The sequence below is a fragment of the Zootoca vivipara genome, chromosome 7 (assembly GCF_965207765.1).
Source record: "Zootoca vivipara chromosome 7, rZooViv2.hap1.1, whole genome shotgun sequence".
NCBI classification, from domain to species: Eukaryota; Metazoa; Chordata; class Lepidosauria; order Squamata; family Lacertidae; genus Zootoca; species Zootoca vivipara.
Window position 1 is genome coordinate 14,542,159 of NC_142590.1, and position 22,097 is coordinate 14,564,255.

Sequence of the window (22,097 nt, forward strand, 5' to 3'; positions counted from 1 at the left end):
ACACATTCCAGTACAGTGGGGACTCTGCTGCCTAGGACTCTCGTACCTACGGAGCCACCTCTCCTTGTATGCCCCGTACCTTAAGCTCCATAAATAACAACACTTTGGAGGTCCCAAGCCTCAAGTAGGTTAGATTGATTTCAACTAGGGCCAGGGCCTTTTCAGCACTGGCCTTTTCAGCACTGACCCCTCACAAGAGACTAGGGCCCTGCAGGATTTGACATCTTTCCGCAGGGTCTGCAAGACGGAGCTGTTCCGCCTGGCCTTCGGCTTAGACTCACTCTGACCCCTTATATGGGATTTGGTATATAAATTTTCCCTTGGCTTTTTTGCTGGTCCATGTAGAACCGGCATGGATAGCTGGCTCGGGTGAATATCTAATGTTTCTTCCCTTTATGGTCTTGATTTATGGGCTACTACTAAAATGAGGCTGCATTTTAAGCTGTATTTTAAGCTGTATTTTAATTGTTTGTTTGTTTGTGTTTGCTGTTCCTATTACGTTTTATTGTAATCCATATTTGGTGTTAGCCACCCTGAGCCCGGCCCTGGCCAGGGAGGGCGGGGCATAAATTATTATTATTATTATTATTAAATATATTTCCATGTACATTGTAGCTTCCTTTACCTGAGACATAGAGTTACAACAGAGAATATTCCAGTTTTTATACAGTCTCGCTAGTGTCCCTATGTAGCAATCTGGATTTTTTTAAAAAAAACTACTGCGTATCTGCGAAACAAGACAAACAAAAACAAAAACAAAAAACGGGCTTTCCTAGGTCAGTTGTTCTGCCTGTGATCTCATTGCTGCCTCATTTTTCCTAAGCCTCTTTTCCTCTTACTCTTCAAACAGAAAAACTCAGCTTTGGATTGTTTATCAATAATAATAATAATAATAATAATAAATTATTTATACCCCGCCCATCTGGCTGGGTTTCCCCAGCCACTCTGGGCGGCTTCCAACTGAATATTAAAACAGTACAGCTTTAAACATTAAAAACTTCCCTAAACAGGGCCGCCTTCAGTTGTCTTCTAAAAGTAAAATAGTTACTTATTGCCTTGACATCTGCTGGGAGGGCATCTTACTCTGCATCCCTGTTTGCATACCCTGACCTTTTGGCTTTGGACTTCCTGGCTGTTACCTTCTCTTGTCCTTTTGGTGCACTCTGTTCCCTTTTCTTTTACTTCAGAAAAACTTGCTTTTGCCAAATGGGAACTGATTCTGCTGATAACAGTTATTACGCTCACAGGAGAGAACTGGCCCAGTTTCCAGTGGGTGTCGTAAGTTCCACTGCATAAATGCATATTTGTACCATTGGGGTCGCGAGTTCCCTCACCCCTAATTTTAAGTTCTGTTATTATTAGTCATATGCAAGATTAAAAATCAGGATTTTACTGCTCCCTTTGTCTTTTATCGCTAACAATTTCCATGAATTCTATTCTTCAGCACCAAGTACATATTCTGGGGAAAGCTGCTGCATGCCTCACGTGAAAATATTGACATTTTACTTCTAATTATTTCCACCACAGGCATCTAATTTCCTTTCTTCAGCTCCATGCTAAAAAAAACCACACAACTTATTTATGTGAACTGAACATACTCAAGGCCATTCGAAACTTCTTCGTCTGAGGGAGTTGTTTCATCTTCTGACTGGTCACTTAAGAGGTCGCAGGTATGAATTGCTGAGGTGTCAGCAACCTCCAGAACTGGTGCTATGCTAGGCCTCCTGCCTGTTTTTCCTGCCTCTGAAGGAAGGGTTAAGGTAGCCACGCTCGGAGATCTGCAGCTTGTATCTTGCAAATCTATAGCCACAGTACCTGGAAGGAAAGGCAGAAAAGAAGCAAAACAATCTAGCATTTGAAAGGGGGGGTGTGTGCGTAGCTGGAGGGCCAACATATTGGATTTGATCCAGGGGACTAGGAACCAAACTTGATTTGGTGTCAGAATTGCATCCCTTGGCATGGACAGGTCAGGAGAGACCTCAGTCCTCGGAGGCTAGAAATCTGCAGAGGGGTAACTAAAGATTACTGCACATTTTTTAAAAATAAAAACATGGAATGAGGGCTTCAGTTCCCCTCTCCCACTCACTTCATTCAAATCACTTCCCATTATTACCTTCAAATGGAATTGGCAGAACATGGACTGAATCTTACAACATCACATAAGTGTACTAACCTACCAATACTCTGTCTGTCTGTCTGTCTGTCTGTCTGTCTGTCTGTCTGTCTGTCTGTCTATCTATCTATCTATCTATCTATCTATCTATCTATCTATCTATCTATCTATCTATCATCTGTCTATCATCTATCTATCTATCTAAATTTGCATACTGCCCAATACCCACAGCATCCCTGCCAAGTTCCTCTCTGGAAAAAAAGGGATCGGACCGGAAGTAGCATACCGGAAGTAGTGTTGCCACCATTTTGGAGCTGGGCGGAGCATGCTCAGAAGTGACTTTTGATGCTGCTGTGCCCAGTTCCAAAATGGCTGCCGCACCAGAAGTCGCGCTGCAGCCATTTTGCAACTGGGCAGAGCAGCATCAAAAGTCGCTTCTGAGCATGCTCTGCCCAGTTCCAAAATGGCCGTCGCGCCAGAATAAACCGGGGGAAAACAAAAAAAATCTGTTTTTTCAGCTGGGGGCAGCTGGAAAAACGGGGGTTTCCTGGGGAATACGGGAGACTTGGCAGCTATGACCCACAGGTCTCAGGGCAGTTCAGAAGATAAAATCACAATATAAAAAACACAATATACACCATCAAAACAAAAACAACCCAATAACCCCCTCTCAACACATTTTAAAAGGGCATCGGATACTCATCAGCCAAAGGCCTGGTTAAAGAGGAATGTTTTGCCTGGCGTCTAAAGGTGTATAATGGAGGTGCCAGACGGACATACCTGGGGAGAGCATTCCACAGACAGGGAGCCACTGGGCCATAGGTGGAAGCTGGCGTGTGAAGGAACAGACCTAAACTATGTGCAGCAGAAAAGACGAAAGCCAGTGCTTTCTTGACCCCTTAGTTATGCTTTGGCCCATGGAAGATAAGGAACGCCTTTTTTTTTTTTTTTTTGAGGTGCCCCATCACAATAGTCTCAGCCTACTGCAGTATGAGAGGACCGCTTTCTCCTCAATGGCATCACCAATCCCTGTGAAACACTCAGCAAGGCTCACTAAGATAATTATTCCCTCTGAATTTTGGCAGATTGCTAATCATTGCATTGATTACAATTCCAGGAGAGGGACCAGAAAAAGAGAGTGTGAACGAACACTTATCTGGCTGGGTGGGATGAAGAGCCCACCCATTTTAACCCAATCAAGACTTTAATGAGCATGGGAGAGACTTGAAATGGGCTGCAATTATTTGAGCCGGAGGCTTGGATTACCTGTTCCGACACTCACTCTTTCTGTACCTATTACTTGAAAAATCAGCTTCTGAAAAATGGAGCTGTTCCCCTCTCAATCAGCGGGTGAATTGTAAGATTACCTTAAGTAAAGTTTGAAATAACAACACAGGGCAAGAACATTGAGTACTTTTACATAAAGTGATGTGTAGGAACTTCAATTTGACTCATCTAATTTATTTGAGGTTATGTCAAAATGCTGTCTCCGATTAACATTTTATGGGGATGTAGTCAACATAGTCTTAAAGTGTAGGAAGAGAATTGCCAATTGTGTTATTGAGCTATAAATCTGATCATATAGCCTGCATTGTATAATTCTGACTGTGTGGCTTAGCCCCATATTCCTGGGATGCTTTCCCCCCTAAAATGCTTTTCTCTTTGCCTCTTTGCCTCTATGCCTCTGTGTGCCGAAGGGGAAGCCAGACAGAATGCTAAGCTATCAAGGCTGGATGAGCTGGCCCTGTCTGGAACACAGAAGGGCTTATCAGCTGCTATGCCTGACACGCAGTCTTACTCAAGGCTGCTGGAAGTTGCTAGCTTGATGCGTAAACTGAAGGCTAAAGGCTTTGTTAAGCCAGCATGTGTTTACGCACAGGACCGGACACAGGAAGATCCATATATGTACTAGTGACCCCCTTGCGTGCGTGACCCCCTTGCGTGCGCACATTTACAGGGAGGGGGAAAGGAGCCCAAAGAAGTGTATAAGGAGCTTTGCAATTTGTGTTTCACTACTCTTGTCGTGAAACATGGGTCACCAAGAGTCTCTTAAATTTAAGAATTAAATTCTTTCTCTGGAACTCAACCCTGGTGTCGTTTTGACTATCTTTGTCCTGCCTGGGCGCAACTTAAAGGACCCTTAGTAGCTGATAAGGCTACAAAAGAGAACGCACCATCAATGTAATGCTATTTTTGTGATATACAAATGACATGAGAAAACTTGGTATACTTGTTTGTATAACATTATTCCACTTTATAAGACCCAATAAAAACAAATAAATAAATGCAATGCTAAGAATGGGAGGGGGGGTCCCGTTGCATTAGTGTCATTTTTTTTAAATGTATTTTTTGTTTTAATACTGTGATTTTATCTTGTGAACTGCTCAGAAATTCATTTTTTTTAAAGTGCAGATTTGAAAGGTTTGATCTGCCGTCTTGATTCAAATTAGTGTCTGATTGTGTCCCAACCTGGTTCTTGGTTTTGGGAACCATCATACAAAATTTGGTTATAATATCTTAAGAGATGCCCAAATACATAGTGAACAAACTGCTTCCCAAGACATATAACAGATTTTATTCTGTTGCTTCTTTTTTATGTACTTCAACAAAAACGTTACTTTTGCTTACCCATACTAGCAATTATGCTGTGCACTGGCAACCGAGAAGGACCATGATAAAACGACCTTGACATGTGATTTCTCCGATGCTGCTCCTGCTTCTTAAAAGCTGAATTTTCTTCTTTTGTGATGTTGATATAGAAACATATATCTGAAGAGCTCATGATATAACGAGGCCCTGGGTTCAGCAAAATATTTTTGTTGTCTTCCCTCCTGACACCAATTAGACAGACACCAAACCTTAATTCAAAATTTGTATATATATAAAAAAGTGGTTAGGAAAAATGGAATAAAGCACAGAATGTATATCAATATAGGCACACACAAAATTTATTTTTGTATCCCCGCATTATGTGGAAAGCTCAGGTTGGACAAAATGAAAATACATTACTGCCCCCCAAAAAAAGATTCCAATATCAGAGGTTGCCCCTTCTCCATGTTCTCAGACTCTGCTGCTCACAAATAAATTAGACTTGAAAGAAGAACTCTCTTGCAGCCAATAGCCCACTCCTTCACCATCTAATGAATCTTACGGGTCCAGTGAATGCACCACCCTCGACTAGGATCTCTTAGTTCTCTATACTATAATATCTGGTTGTGTAAACTGCTTTAATTCCAACATAGTAAACTGCCACTAGCATTGAGAGGGGGCCGTCTAACTTGCAAACCAGAATGTGTCACACGGGACTTGCGCAAAAAAAGAACAATGGAAATGGAACTTAAAATGTCTATTTTGTTCTTAAAGGCACTCAACAACTTTTGTAACTTGTCCAGATAAAGTTCTCATGGTGTCCATTGTCCTCATAATTGTTCCATCTCTTTTTCATTGTTTTTCGACCGAGGCTGCATCCAAACTAGGGTACTAATGTCTATTGTGTTGCTGTTTCCATGTGGAAGTTTGTGAGCTTTCATCCACACATGGGCATTTCAATTTTATGCTCCTAAAATCTGTTTGAGGTGTATTCCCACTGCGTACTGCTGTCTCTTCCCCTCGGTTATTACTTTTCTGTCCACAATAAGACCCCAAAATCTGAGGCCCTCTATGGGCTTGTAAGCAGGTATTCATTTACTTGTGAACTTCCATCTTTTATTTTTGTCTATTTTTGAAATACAAGCTTCCCTATGTACCAGATTTGCACAAAAGAATAGTAAAAAGTGTGTGTGTGTGTGTGTGTGTGTGTGTGTGTGTGTGTGTGTGTGTGTGTTGCTTCAAGCCCAGCAAGAATTTGGAGTTGCTCACATGAAAGACTGCTGCTTTCTTTCCTCCTCCTATCTCTTCCTGTCTCCTGTACCTGAAAGGACCGTTTCTATTGGTACCTCGGGTATTTTGTGCAAGAGCAGTTCTGCACAAAAGACCTGTTTTAAATGAAATCTAAAATACTGTGAGCCTTCCTTAAACTGGTGGGAAAAGGCAGCTGCATGATTTCCTTTAGGCCGATGGAAACAGATTAGAAGTAGGGTGTGTGGTGATAGATGGCAGCCAATAAATTGTCACAACATTTGTAAAAAACAAAACAAAACACAGTGTGCTTCAGTGTGTCCACAGTTAGTTAACATGTGATTTTATATCGGAGTGCCTTCCTTTATTGATTAACCAAAGCCCAGCGAAACCTGAATTTAGTAGGGAGTGTGGGGACTGCTGCTTGAAGAAGGACAATTTGTGGACATTGCACCCCCCCCAAAAAAAACCCATAGAGACACAAGCGGTTTCAGATCCACATTAAACTCCAGTGTGGGCGAGTCCTAATTTTCTTTTTGTCAAATTGTGAATTTGTTCCATTTTCTTTAAACCTGAGTAGTTATTGATCCCTTAGGCATTAATTAAGACCTATTTCAAGGGCTCCAAATCCACTTTTTTTTGGGGGGGGGGCGTTAAATGGTTTCATATTTGTGGAAGGATATACAGGTGCAATTATGCAAATAAAGCATTAACCCTTAACCAGAACTCTTAGCTCCAGAGAGAGAAGATGTAGAGGTAACACACAAAGTTTTTATGTTTTTTTAAAAAATGGGAAAATAAGAAACAAACTTGAACGTGTGAAAGAACAGTGTTCTGGGCACATCCTCAAGTATATATTATTCAGTGCATATAGGACTTGAGAAGTGAAAACTGAGATCTTGGACTGGGATAAATATAGGATGCCCTGAGAGATATCATCCTAGGATACCATTGTCATCACAGCCTCTTAATCATGCCTTTCATATACTGACGACATCACACAATTTGCCATGCAGTCAGCATATTTTCGAGCTCTGCCTTGCTCAGAGTTAGTTCCCCTCAAATTATGTTTGTGATCAAATGCATGATAATGACACCTCGAGGGATATAACAGGGAAATGTTTTAAGCCTTTTTCATGTTGCATCAACTAATTTCTCTAATCAGACTCTTAATCCCACCTCCTGTTCAAAAAATGAAAGAAGGCTTGTATTATGCGCCATATTAAAACTGTGCTATTATTGCTGAGCAGAGACCTATTTTCAGGCCCTTTTCTCACTACAAAGTGTTCTTAAAACCTATTTATAAACAATTGAAAATAGGTAACAGGAAAATAGCTTTGCCTCTGATGATTTTGATCATCGGGGACGTCTAAGCCGGTTGGGCGCCGTGGCGCCGTGGCGCAGAGATCGCTCCGGCGTCCCCGCCCTGGTGGGCGGGCGCAGCGCGCAGCACGGCTTCCGCGCGGCTTTGCTGTGCAGCGCCCTCCTGCTGGCCCGGCGCCCTGGCACCCCGCGCCACCGAGACTACCCCTAGAGCCGGGCCTGTAGAACATTGCTGCATTTCTGTGTGTGTTTCTGAGCTTTATACAGTAAGACAGAAATGGTTTGTCCTAAAACAAATCCATCTAAGTTCATACGCTGTATGCTGTGTGGCACAGGTGAAAAATATTTTTCAGGTCAAGGTCTGTATGCTCATCTGGGAAACCTTCCTGGGGTCACATGCCAGAGGAGCCACAGAAAATAGTGGACAAAACCAGTGTTTCTCAACCAGTGTGCCTCCAGATGTTTTGGGACTACAACTCCCATCATTCCTGACCACTGGTCTTGCTAGCTAGGGATGATGGGAGTTGTAGTCCCAAAACATCTGGAGGCACACTGGTTGAGAAACACTGGACAAAACCATATTAAATCCAGCTTTCTACAGAAGGCTTGTTTCTGCACACTCACATAAACGCTCTATCAAACATACCTCTCTATCTTTCATCCAGGAAACCTAGAGACATTGTGAAAGTTCAAGAACACATTCCACACAGGCAAAAACCCTCAAGGAGGGTGTCATTGTGGGCTGGCGGGGATTGTGTTGCCTGGAGAGAATCCCAATGGCCAGACAAAGAGACCCAGAGGAATTGAGTTTCCCCACAAATACCCATTTAGCACTTGGCAGACCAGCTGTCTGTACCGTTTTTGCCAAACTGTAATGAGAATGCGCTGCACTTTTCTGCACATGACCAGAACTCAAAGGAAGCTATTCTTGAAACAAGAACTTGCGTGAGATGCAGGAACGTCTTTCTAAGTGTAACTCACTGAGAAAGAACACTCAATTCTATCCTCTAAAAATAGAACATGGCGGATCGGACCACTTTGGGGGACACTACCACCACATGTGGCACATTAAAGTCTTTCACATCTTTCTGTTTTGACACTTCTTTTTTGCTTGAGATGACATAGAGCACCCTCCCCATTTATGTGAGTAGCAGACACTAGTTGGGCCCAGGGCTTGCACAGGAGAGAAAACAAAATCTGGGGAGCATGATGTGGATTTAACATGGCTATGGCCATGGGATTTGGGAAGGGAGAAGTGCAGTGCTGAATTAAGACCTTTAGAGAGGCCCTGAGCACTTAAAATATTTTGGTGCCTCTATATATACAGTATCTAATTAAAAATATAAACAATAATAAACCGTAAAATAACATTTTGTTTTTTGAAATGAAACGAAACCTACAGTAAGATGGAAAACAAAGTCTTCGATCAGATCCTGTAAACTAATCTTACGTGACACGTCTGCTTCTGTACTTAGTAGAGATGAGACACCGAGCCTGTCTTGTTGCCTAGTCGTACTGTTGGGATTTTTAATATCCTTCAACTGAGAAAATGAATGCTCAGCTGAGCAATTTGTGACCATTCACGTTAAAAATCTGCCAATGGAAAATTTCTGTGTTGCCTCCCTTCCCTTGATGCCTCAAGCACATGTTTATTTTGCTTAATCCAGCCCTGGGGAAGTGGTAAAGCAGGCATATGCAAACTCTGGCCCTCCAGATGTTTGGGACTACAATTCCCATCATCCCTAGCTAACAGGACCAGTGGTCAGGGATGATGGGAATTGTAGTCCCAAACACCTGGAGGGCCAGACTTTGCCTATGACTGTGGTAAAGGAAGACCTCTCAGTGTAACCAAACAGCAGATCTCACTAGGCGTCAGGTGGTTTTTCAATACATAGGATTAGCCATACATTTTTTGATGAGGGCCGAACAATTGTATCTGTTGTCTCATCGATATCAACCATATCAATTCCAACTGAGATCGGGACCATGGCATCCAGGGAGAGCACCATTTTCCCAGTGAAAATTGCATTTCTGAAGCTCTTGTCTTCATAGCTGCCAAGTTATCCCTTTTTTACAGGGATTTTCCCTTATGCTGAATAGGCTTCCTCGCGAGAAAAGTGAAAACTTGGCAGCTATGCTTGTCTTATCTGGTTTGGTCCAGAACAATCAGTATCAGCCCCCAAACATATAGGAACAGGGAAGAAGCTTCCAGATGAGAGGCTACACTCGGCAGTCTACTTTAAGAATGTAGTGAGCAAGGTGCAGTGGCTTCTGAGCTACGGAAATGGTACAATTTTAAATTCCAGTGTACCCAACCAAGGCTGTCTCTGTAGCATACATTCACATAAAACCCTATCAACCGAAGTGCAGGCTTCTTACTAACAGGCCAAACAGCCCTGTGCATTCCAGTCAACCAAAGAAAGAGTTTCTGAAAGGAAGTTGCGTTAAATGCCACCGTTAGAAATGAAACATACTTTTTGTGTGCATGGAAAGATGCATATGTGAAACTCTTTCCCTCATATTCAGCAAAAAATACACTCTCCTCCAGGATAATGTGATACACTTCATTACCAGAGCATCTGCCGTACATTTTCTGCCACTGTTCTGGGGATTGCTGGCCCTCCCTGAAACACATGTAGAAAGCAACATGAAACAGTTTCACCATGTTAGATGGATGGCAGATTCATGACATTACAGTAATGGAGCCTCTTCTCCACCATTGATGACATGGCGATGATGACAACCTTCAAGAGTGCAAAGAAGTCCAGGATAAAAAGTCATGCATGGAATTTACTGAGGTTGGATTCCCACTCTGATACAAGCCATTTTATAGTCTCTCCAACTACCGTGTTTCTCATATTTTAAGGCATCCCCAAAAAATAAGCCATGACAGGATTTCAAAGGGTTGGTGAAAAATAAGACGCACCCCGAAAATAAGCACTATCGCAAAGCCCCGACCGAGTGAGAGGCGAAGCCGCGGGACCCAGCAGGAGCTCCCTGCCTGCTTCCCCGAGCCGTAGCGTATCGGGGGACAGAGCCGAAGATCGGCGGGCGCTCCTTGCTGGGCTTGACAAGCCCGGGAAACAGCGCCCGCCGATCTTCGGACCTGTGCTGTGTGACAGGCGGGGGGGGGGGAAGCGGAGATCGTTCTCCGCTCTCCCCCCACCCCCGCCTGTCACCGAAGATCGGCGGGTGCTCCTTGCTGGGCTTGACAAGCCCGGCAAACAGCGCCCGCCGATCTTAGGACCTGTGCTGTGTGACAGGCGGGGGGGAAGCGGAGATCGCTCTCCGCTCTCCCCCCACCCCCGCCTGTCACCGAAGATCGGCGGGCGCTGTTTGCTGGGCTTGACAAGCCCGGCAAACAGCGCCCGCCGATCTTCGGCCCTGTGCTGTGTGACGGGCGGGGGTGGGGGGAAGCGGAGATCGTTCTCCGCTCTCCCCCCACCCCCGCCTGTCACCGAAGATCGGTGGGCGCTGTTTGCTGGGCTTGACAAGCCCGGCAAACAGCGCCCGCCTATCTTCGGACCTGTGCTGTGTGACAGGCGGGGGGGGGGAAGCGGAGATCGTTCTCCGCTCTCCCCCCACCCCCGCCTGTCACCGAAGATCGGCGGGTGCTCCTTGCTGGGCTTGACAAGCCCGGCAAACAGCGCCCGCCGATCTTCGGCCCTGTGCTGTGTGACGGGCGGGGGGGGAGCGGAGATCGTTCTCCGCTCTCCCCCCACCCCCGCCTGTCACCGAAGATCGGAGGGCGCTGTTTGCTGGGCTTGACAAGCCCGGCAAACAGCGCCCGCCGATCTTCGGCCCTGTGCTGTGTGACGGGCGGGGGTGGGGGGGAGAAGCGGAGATCGTTCTCCACTCTCCCCCCACCCCCGCCTGTCACCGAAGATCGGCGGGCGCTGTTTGCTGGGCTTGACAAGCCCGGCAAACAGCGCCCGCCGATCTTCGGACCTGTGCTGTGTGACGGGCGGGGTGGGGGGGAAAGCGGAGATCATTCTCCGCTCTCCCCCCACACCCGCCTGTCACCGAAGATCGGCGGGCGCTGTTTGCTGGGCTTGACAAGCCCGGCAAACAGCGCCCTCCGATCTTCGGACCTGTGCTGTGTGACAGGCGGGGGTGGGGGGAAGCGGAGATTGTTCTCTGCTCTCCCCCCACCCCCGCCTGTCACCGAAGATCGGCGGGCGCTCCTTGCTGGGCTTGACAAGCCCGGCAAACAGCGCCCGCCGATCTTCGGACCTGTGCTGTGTGACAGGCGGGGGTGGGGGGGAAGCGGAGATCGTTCTCCGCTCTCCGCCCACCCCCGCCTGTCACCGAAGATCGGCGGGCGCTGTTTGCTGGGCTTGACAAGCCCGGCAAACAGCGCCCGTGTGCACTTTATTTAAAAAATAAGACATCCCTTGAAAATAAGCCATGTCGTGTTTTTTGAGGAAAAAATTAATATAAGACATGTCTTATAATATGAGAAACACGGTAGGAGCGAAAGAAAAACAGAACAGCTCGGAGAGTTGCCCGCCATCTTCTTCAGGCTGTCTCTCCCTCCCTCAGCAGTTACCTCAGAGCTACCTGGGCGCCATCTTGTCTTGAGGGGAAGAGAGATCCAGCTTTCTAAAATCTTTGCATGGTCTCTACCATATCATTTCTGTCATTTTAGCTGGTGTTTTTCCATTTTAATAATTTTAGGTAAACCATTTTGTGAGGTTAGCCTGAAAAGCAGTATACAGATACCTGAAATAAAGGCTTAAACCCCCCCCCCCTTTTTATAACATTATAACATTTTTCACTTCAATACAAACATCCTGCTGTGGAACAGGAAGGACATGCTATGTAAAATAGAAAAACCATCTGTGATAAGGAATTAATAGTAAGAACGTTTAAAAACAGCAAAACTACCCCCCCATCTTATGCTAATTAATTCCTATTTGCTAAAGAAAACCTCTAAATGATCATGGGCTGAGAATTCCACATACACTTGGCTGAGCACATTAATGCTAATGAAGCTAGGTTTCCTCTTCTCCTTTTCCCTTCAGTGTTCTCGTCTGGCAAGCAAAGCTGTTTCCTCCCCTCCGCTTCTCTTAGCAGGTGCCAATGAAATGGGAAGCATTAATACCTTGACATTTGCCTGCCTCAGCATGGCATTTGGTCCACCTTGGGCGATGCTTGGCTGCCACACAAGAGGCTAAACACTCCCCTGTGAGCAAATGGCAGTGTTTTATTCAGAGCGCTCTCCACTCCCACCTTGCGACTATTTAATTATATTTGTTTGTTTGTTTATACATACTTATTCATCATACAAACAAGCATTGAATAAAGCGAATGAATAATACAAAAACAGAAGAAAATACAAAAGCGAAATTACGAGGATTATAACATAAAATGCAATAAAAAAATAAAGCATTATATTCTCCTAAAAAGGGAAAAAGAAGAACGCAAAATAATACCGAAAAGGGGGGGAGAGAAAAAAGAAGGGAGGAATTGACTTCCAACTAACTCCATGTGGATCTTTATTCCTCGTATCACTGGTTGTCTGTAATGATTAAATTCTTGGAGAAATATTCTAATTACCTGTGAGATTTTTATTCTAAGCTAAACGGCGTATGAATCTGAGAATCAGTTCTCTTCATATAATTCATAAAGACTCCCCACTCTCTCCTTATTTCCTCGTTAGAATAATTTCTTATTAAACCTGTAAGTTTGGCCAGTTCAAGATATTCTTGAATATCTTGACTTTTTAATTTTCTTAAGCAGACCCAGCATTCAACTTAAGCACCCAAACCAGCACCTTAATACAGTCAAGTAGCCAGAAATAAATCCACAGGAATTATTTCTTTCTTATTATTTGTTCTCTTATTCTCTGAGCAAAAACGTCCCAGGACATCATACTTTGTGGTAACAATCATACCAGCCAAAAAAGTCTGAAATGTGAGAGGGTCCCGTCCTCTCCGCTGCTACTGCTAACAAAATAAAGGCACTCTACTAAAAAGGTGTCTTTGCTTTCATAACTTTTGCTATTTTTATTTTATTGGTTATGGACTATGATGTCCCTATTTTCCTCAGAGAAATGTTGAAGGGTATAGAATCATAGAATCGTAGAGTTGGAAGAGACCACAAGGGCCATCCAGTCCAACCCCCTGCCAAGTAGGAAACACCATCAAAGCATTCTTGACATATGCCTGTCAAGCCTCTGCTTAAAGACCTCCAAAGAAGGAGACTCCACCACACTCCTTGGTAGCAAATTCCACTGCCGAACAGCTCTTACTGTCAGGAAGTTCTTCCTAATGTTTAGGTGGAATCTTCTTTCTTGAAGTTTGAATCCATTGCTCCATGTCCGCTTCTCTGGAGCAGCAGAAAACAAGCTTTCTCCCTCCTCCATATGGCATCCTTTTATATATTTTAACATGGCTATCATATCACCCCTTAACCTTCTCTTCTCCAGGCTAAACATACCCAGCTCCCTAAGCCGTTCCTCATAAGGCATAGTTTCCAGGCCTTTGACCATTTTGGTTGCCCTCTTATGGGATTGAAGATTTGCTTCCAGTCCCTCAGCTTTGCAATACATGTATACCTGCCCCTTGATTATTAGCATTTCTTTAAAAAGAATATATATATACATGTAACTTCTCCCCACAAATAAGAGAAATGTTTTCTGGGGGAGCAACACGGGAAGATCTTCCCACAGTGCAAGGAGAAAGACATAAGGCTTCATCTCCAGCAGATGGGGAGGAATATAGATGGCAAAGCTATTCCTAAAACAGCCACGTCATAAACAAGGCCTAAAAAAACTCCTTAAACTAAGGAAAGATACAAGATATATGAGATCAATAAACCAACTTCTCCCAGTAATCCATTTGGAAACCCAGACTGTTCTGCCATTTGAACAGCACAGCAACACAGTTCTAAATATAGAGGGGAAATGTTTGGTCACCTGAATAAGTTCTTCTAAGAAAAATAAAATAAAATGTGATTTTCACGGACGGACACTTCTAGTGTGTACTTGCAACAGCAGAGCATAATTTTAAGGAATTTTATACTTACTGCCCTCTTGAGGTATGAACTAACAAGGTGATGAGTGTGGATGTAGCCGGGCAAATACAGTTTAAAGCTAACATTGCATATTTGAATTCCTCTTCGCACACAACGTGATCTGCAAGAAAAGCGGGAGAATTTTATGTAAGGCATGAATTGCTAGCTGGCAGCCCACAGGGTAGATGTGGGCCCTGAAGTAATTTTACATTCTCTCTAGAGGTCCTGCCAAGTTTGAGCCAAAGGCTTTGTAAAATGCCTTTGCCCAGTTCCACTTGAAAGCAAAAGGGTGAGAAGAGGATGTGTTCTACAATGTCAATATTGCATCTTTCCTTTGTATTTTGTACAGGGTAGCAAGCAGATAAAGAAAGGGACTTTGTGGTGGTGGTGCCATATCTGTAGAAAGCTCTCCCTTGGGAGGACCGCCCAACACCTGGGATGTACTTTATAGTGCCAAGTCAATACCTTTTTCAACATTTCTCAAGAATGTTGAATGTTTAATTGTTGTTGCGTTGTCTTTTTTTTGCCCCACTGACATTTATACACCACATTTCATAATGGAAGCAAAATTGGCATACACATGGTTCTGAGATCGCCACCCATTCATGTCCTGACAAGACTCAGAGCTGCTGAGAATTATAGGGATAGAACTACCTAAATTGTATAGAAATTTATTCATGTATGTGACTACAGCGACAAGAATGTTACTTGCCCCAAAATAGAAAGAAGAAGAAATTCCAGTGAAGGAAGAATGGATACAAAAACTTATGGAATATGCAGCAATGCTGAAACTTACCAGAAGAATAAGAAATCAAGATAGCAAACTTTTTATAAGAGAATGGAAATGGTTTACTGAATATTTACAGATAAATTGTAAACAGATAATAACCTGCAGCTACATAAGAGTATATCTTTAAAGAAGATAAATAAATGACTAAGCAAAGTTAATTTGGATACGCAGAAGATATTAAAAATAAATTTAAGGAACTGAGAAAAGAGGGGGAAGGAAGTCAAGTTTTGAAATGTCAAAATGATTGTAAAATCAGTGAAATGTCTGTCTAGTGGCTGTCTGTTTTGGAGCAGGGGCCCGGTAGGAATTTTGCCATTTGGCTGATTGGCTGGTGCCACTTGTTTTTTGCCTACCGTGTAGCAAATCGTCACAACTTTGTAAGGTTGGCGGAAGGCATTGGTTCAATGTTTTGTGGAGGGGAAGTGGTTAGCTGTGCCTGCCTCTCCATCGCTGCTGCTAGGGAATTCCGTTAAAGGAATCCAGGGGCTCGCCTTGCCTTTGTCCGAACCCTGTCAAGGGTCTAGGGCCACGCCAGAGCCCCTGGGAGGATCTGGGGTGAGCTGTGAGATCGAAGGAGTTCTTGCTCCTCAAGAATGCTTTCCCTTACTGACATATGGTGGTGCCCAGTGTCAGTCCTGTTCCTGCCACCGTGCAGGTTCAGGTAGTCTGGAACCAATGCCTAAGCAACCACTCACATGCTGTAATCAATAAGATAAGATATCTTTATTGTCATTGTCCCCTTGCGGGAACAACGAAATTACTCGGTTGCTACATCCACTCAGATAAAGCATTCCACATAATCCAAAATTACAAAACCTAATTAAAAACAGTAAATATAATACAAATAACAAATGAAATAAGATGACTTCAAAGTCCAGGCTTTCCATTTAAGGCCAAAATCGCTCTAGAGAAGAAACTGTTCCTGAGACGGCTCGTTCTTGCCTGCATAGTTCTAGATCTCCATCCCGATGGCAGGAGCTGAAAGAAATGGTGACCAGGGTGCGTTGGATCTCTTGATATGTCTAGTGCTTTTCTATGGCACCTGGTGGTTGTGAAGTTGTGGCCAAAATTTAATGCCAAAAACCTTAAATTAAAATCTACGTCTATTGTGTCTTCATTTGGGGGTGGTTTTGGGGTTCTTCACACTCAATTGCTTAGTTGAACCTAGCCCATAGAAGAGTAGCTTCATTTTTTTTTTTTTTTTTTTAACAAACGCAACCTCCTTTTCCACCTCAATTTTGTTGGTGGCATAGCCCAGCAGAAGCACTGAAATTCCTAGAAAAAGGTGACGTCTGATGAGAAAATTACTCAGGAACACAGAATGGCTAGAGGGGTTGCCTTGACAGATAGAGTTACTCAAACTTAGTATCCATTTATATGCTGTGCTATTGAGAGAGGAGGAGAGGGGAGCTACGACTACCACAATCACATTTGTCATTTTGGACGGATCCATTTTCGTTTAACCCTCTGTCAGAGTGAAAGTATCAGCCTATGTACCATTGTCTTGAAATGAGGTAACATTTATTTCTTTTATTATTTCTTTATTTATTTATTACTTCTTTCTGTTTATATATTGTACTGCTTACCCCTTTTTTTGCAAAATCTCAATAAAAGCAATTCTTGTTAAAGAGAAAGAGAGAGAGAGAGAGATGCTGTTTAAAAATGTGCATTTAAAAAGTAGCATTTAGCCTAAGTTACTTCTAGACTTGTTTTATATATGTATATATCCATGTACTCAGGTTCATGGTTATGATATTACATTTCAAAGCTATAAAAATGTGGGTGCACAGCCGTGAAAAAGAAATTGAAATGTAGCTCCTTGATTCATTTCTATAATTAAAAACAAAACGAGGCAAAATGTAAGGTTAGCCTCATCCGCATATGTCTTTCCTACATAAATACATTTTAAAATGGTAATAGGAAAAAAATTAATTTCTGGTTAGAAAAGTATATTATGAACATGGTGCACTCATATTGCATGATCACACCCCCACACAGATGCTCACAGGACCCAACACAGAAGCAGACTTTGGTAATACTTGATATGAGCAAAGCCAAAGTTTGCTGCCCCCAAATGAATACTCTCAATGATGGATCTTCTCAATTTTGTGCGCCTGCTAGGCTCAATGTTCAGTGTGTGGTAATTGCCAACACTGCCGTAAATCTGGTGCTGAAAACTGAGCAGATGTGGGGGAACTACACATCTAGATGTTGCTGAACTACAACTCCCAACCCCCTTGGCCATGCTTGTTAGGGAGTTGTAGTACAGCAGCATCTTCCCCAGGACCTACAATAGAGCAGGTAAAGGTAAAAGGTAAAGGACCCCTGGATGGTTAAGTCCAGTCAAAAGCGACTGTGGGGTTGCGGCACTCATCTTGCTTTCAGGCCGAGGGAACTGGCGTTTGTCCACAGACAGCTTTCCGGGTCATGTGGCCAGGATGACTAAACCGCTTCTGGTGCAATGGGACACCATGATGGAAACCAGAGTGCACGGAAATGCCGTTTACCTTCCCGCCACAGCGGTACCTACTGTAATCTACTTGCACAGACATGCTTTCAAACTGCTAGGTTGGCAGGAACTGGGAGCAATGGGAGCTCACCCTGTCGCGGGGATTCGAACCGTCGACCTTCTGATCGGCAAGCCCAAGTGGCTCAGTGGTTTAGACCACAGCGCCACCCGCATCCCATATCTGCAATAGAGCGTTTGGTCACAAGACGTTCATTGCTCTTGCAATTCCCTTCTATGTTACTCCTGTTTCATACTCCCACCCACCCCACCCCCGCCTTTGACTTCCCCACTGTTTAAATTTAGATTTGGGTCAAGCCAAATCTACATTGTTCTAGTGAATGCACATTTCTGGAGTTAGATAAGTAGATAAGTACCAACACCTTAAAAAAAAAAGTTAAAAGTGTGGCACTTACTGAAACACCTTCACAGAGAGCAATGGCACTTTTTTTCTATACTGTATATAAAAAAGCACTGTGAAGAAGAAGAAGAAGAAGAAGAGGAGGAGGAGGAGGAGGAGGAGGAGGAGGAGGAGGAGGAGGAGGAGGAGTTTGGATTTGATATCCCGCTTTATCACTACCTGAAGGAGTCTCAAAGCGGCTAACATTCTCCTTTCCCTTCCTCCCCCACAACAAACACTCTGTGAGGTGAGTGGGGCTGAGAGACTTCAAAGAAGTGTGACTAGCCCAAGGTCACCCAGCAGCTGCATGTGGAGGAGCGGAGACATGAACCCGGTTCCCCAGATTACGAGTCTACTGCTCTTAACCACTACACCACACTGGCTAAGGTGGCAATGGTGGCAGTGAATAATTCACAGAGATGCCATTCATACTGGCAGCCAGTGCTATTCTTCTAGAAAAAGAGGTGCCAGAACTCGCCATGAACGCCTCGCATGTTCCTTTAAAATGGCAATGGTGCCCACCTGAGAGGTGCCAGAACTGAGTTCTGGCAAGTTCCAGCGGGGGGGGATCTGGATCCAGCAAAATTCATTTCTGCCTTATTTATGACCTGAGAAGTTAAATAACCTTGAAAATGTATACATGTTAAGTGGTCTTTACTCCCACTGAAGAAATGAGACTATTCCTGATTTCAGTGATCTCTGGTTTCACAAATGATGCCCTGCCTCATGCAAGTCGATTGAGCAAATTCAAATGCTTAATTGGTTTGCAGACAGTTTGAGGCTATAGTGACTTTTTTTTTTTTGCCTCAGAAATACAACCATCACTTCTCTCTGAAATTAACGCATTCTACCGTAGAAGCAGCCCAGTACCTTGGGTCTAATCTTTTCTCTGTATAACACAATAAAAAGTACTTTTAAAAGTTGTTGGCATAACCAGTAACAGCGTTGATTCTCCACCCCCAGCTCCCCATTTATTTATTTTTTACTTTCAGAACAATCTTCCATTTTTTTATCCCTAAATTGCTTTTTAGAAGTATGACTTTTCTCCGCAGGGTTATCTCATTTTCACGTCCCCAGAAATATTGATTTCCACTAACTTAATCCACATCTCAATTTGAGAGGAAAACCTAATCTAGTCACTGTTAGATTTCTTTTTCTCATTCGCAGACTGCAAAGTACTTTATCTCCAAACTGTGCATAGGCAACGTACCTGTCTATAGTACATGCATTATTCTGTTACTGATGGATAACTCTAGAGTTTTATTCAGAATCTATCAAAAAAAGAGCAGGTATCTATAATACGCATGCACATGCACCTGAAACTCTATTACACCTTACATATTGCATAAAACAGGGAAATAATCTTGAAGCTCAAATACCCAAGGGAAATTTATCAGCCATAACCTGTCCTGTTTTAATATGATTGTTGTTGAGCTGGTTCACATGTAACACTAAGCCAAACTATGGCTTAGTATGAGTGTGCATAGATTGTACGCCAAGTGATGGCTTGGCTTAGCATGCCATTGAAACCCAGGATCATCCTTTGTCGCTCTCCAAACAAACCACAAGTTGTAATTCCTAGGAAAAAAACCTTGGTTACAGCTTCAAGGACGTGGGTGCCACTGTGGTTTAAACCACTGAGCCTCTTGGGCTTGCTGATCAGAAGGTTGGCAGTTCGAATCCCTGCGACGGGGTGAGCTCCTGTTGCTCTGTCCCAGCTTCTGCCAACCTAGCAGTTTGAAAGCATGCCAGTGCAAATAGATAAATAAGTACCGCTGCGTGCTCTAGCTTCCATCACGGTGTCCCATTGCACCAGAAGTGGTTTAGTCATGCTGACTGCATGACCTGGAAAGCTGTCTGTGGACAAACGCCGGCTCCCTTGGCCTGAAAGTGAGATGAGCTCCGCAACCCCATAGTCACCTTTGACTGGACTTAACCATCCAGGGGTCCTTTCCCTTTCCCTTTTTTAACAGCTCCTGGTTTGAATGGAGCAAGACAAGGCATGAACAGACCCTCCAAGTTTGCCTATTTTCCAGGGACAGTCCTGGATTTACAGAAGCCATCCCAGTTTCTCAATTGATCATGGAATGTCCCCAAGGAAACCATTTATGGAGGAGAGAAATCCTGTCCCCCAACCCAAGGAGATATGTGACTATACAACCTTTAGAAGGCAGCCCTGTATAGGGAGGTTTTTAAACGTTTAATGTTTTATTATATTTTTATAGATGTAGGAAGCTGCCTAGAGTGTCTGAGGCAACCTAGTCAGATGAGCAGGGTATAAATAATAAAATTATTATTATTATTATTATTATTATTATTATTATTATTATTATTATTATTAAATAGGGCATCCCTATTTTCATCAGAGAAATGTTGGAGGGTATGCTTGTGCCTCAGTTTGGATTGCATGTTAAGCCAAAGCATGGTTTAGCTCACAGGAGGAAGAACGAAGAGGAGCAAAGTGACTGTGATCTGGCTTGTTCCTACTAAACCATAGCTTGGCTTAGCAATATGTATTAACCACTTCATTGTTGCAGCATGTATCACAATCCTGTTGTATGTTTGTTTAATTAAGTTTGCGTTCATTTGCAGTCATAACAACACGTAAGCGGTACTAAACACAGTTTTTACGATCGGTCTCATGGGGCTTTTTCAGATTAGGAAGTGTGGGCAATGGGGGAGACTGCGGAGATGTTTAAAGAAAATAAAAGTTCATTCCCCCATCCTTGGCCACCTTGCAACAAACAAACAATAAGGTCAGATCAAAATCCTTCCGCCACAGACAATCTAAAGAAAGTCTCAAGCAACTTGAGAAAGAAGCAGAAAGAAGAAAATCATCTGTAATAAGGGATGATGTTACAGAATTGGGGCCCTATCATCATCATCATCACATCATCATTATTATTATAATCATCAATATTATTATTATTATTATTATTATTATTATTATTATTATTATTATATTAGAAATCTGAAGGGACAAGAAATGAATCAATTTGTACCATCAGGAACAGAATGTAATTGCAGTCCTTGATATGCAATATGTCCAACCAAGGCCTGAATATCCACTACATATATACAGTGAGGGGGGGGAAGTTGTTGTTATTTTGTCTCTCCCAGCCACAATAAACCTACCATTAAAATTATGGACTGGTCATTTCTTCGTCAGAGGGCAAACAGGCAAATTTAGCAGGGGATCAAATACGTTTTTACACACACACACACACACACACACATTATATATATATATATATATATATATATATATATATATATATATCACACAATTCAATTTCAGGGAATCTAAAGTACTTTATTCTCAGTGAGGGTGCACCTATGCATTAAAAAGAAACAATAGCAACCCATAAGGCGGTCTGGCATTGCTATTCCCTCTTCTTCCACATCATTCCAGGCAACTTACCTTTGCCCTGATCATTTTCATTTTCATTTTCATATTCATTTATTCAGCTCCATCACTCAGTGATATCAGATCAACAAATGAATTGAATTAGGCGCCATAGAGAAGATGGAACCCAATATTTGACTGCACCGTTTGTGTATTTGCATGCAGTTTTGGCCACACTTGCTTTATTGCACCATTTGACCAAGCTATGACAATCTGACGTGTTATTTTACCCAAATTGCCAGAGATAGAGCTGCTTATTGAAGGCGACGTCCATTTACTCTTGACTGGTAATTGCATGAGATTTCTGAACAAAGGGAACATTGGGAAAATGTAATGAGGAGAATAATACGAGCCAAAAAAACCAAAAGAACCTCCTGCTGCAATTTAGTGCATTTAATGAGCCACAGAGAGGGGTGCAATTCTGTAATGGAAAATTTCTAGCTCTTTTCACTTCTGTACTTAACTGCTGGGCCAGTTCAGCAAATTAAGCATTTAGACACCCAGGTAGGAGATACAGAGGTGGGGGAGGGGGATGAATGGTTTTGCTAGTATGGAAGAAAGATAGAAAGGATTGTCCCATTCTAAAACACTGCTGGGCTTAGCACAGAAAAAATGGGTATACTGTAAACCAGGTATAGGCAAACTCGGCCCTCCAGATGTTTAAGGACTACAACTCCCAGCATCCCTGACCATTGGTCCTGTTAC

At 43.2% G+C, this 22,097-nt stretch overlaps 1 protein-coding gene across 4 annotated transcripts in view; it reads right to left on the reverse strand.

Moving 5' to 3' along the window:
* The window catches only part of KCNT2 (potassium sodium-activated channel subfamily T member 2), a 208,484-nt gene that overhangs the window by 36,513 nt on the left and 149,874 nt on the right, over window positions 1-22,097 (reverse strand). For all 4 annotated transcript variants that reach the window (XM_088673737.1, XM_035123140.3, XM_088673736.1 and 1 more), the window contains 4 exons: window positions 14,303-14,411; window positions 9,748-9,897; window positions 4,742-4,971; window positions 1,599-1,815 (listed from right to left, as the gene is read on the reverse strand). In XM_088673737.1, the coding sequence (XP_088529863.1) occupies window positions 1,599-1,815; window positions 4,742-4,971; window positions 9,748-9,897; window positions 14,303-14,411 (706 nt within the window). The remainder of the gene's footprint in view (window positions 1-1,598; window positions 1,816-4,741; window positions 4,972-9,747; window positions 9,898-14,302; window positions 14,412-22,097) is intronic.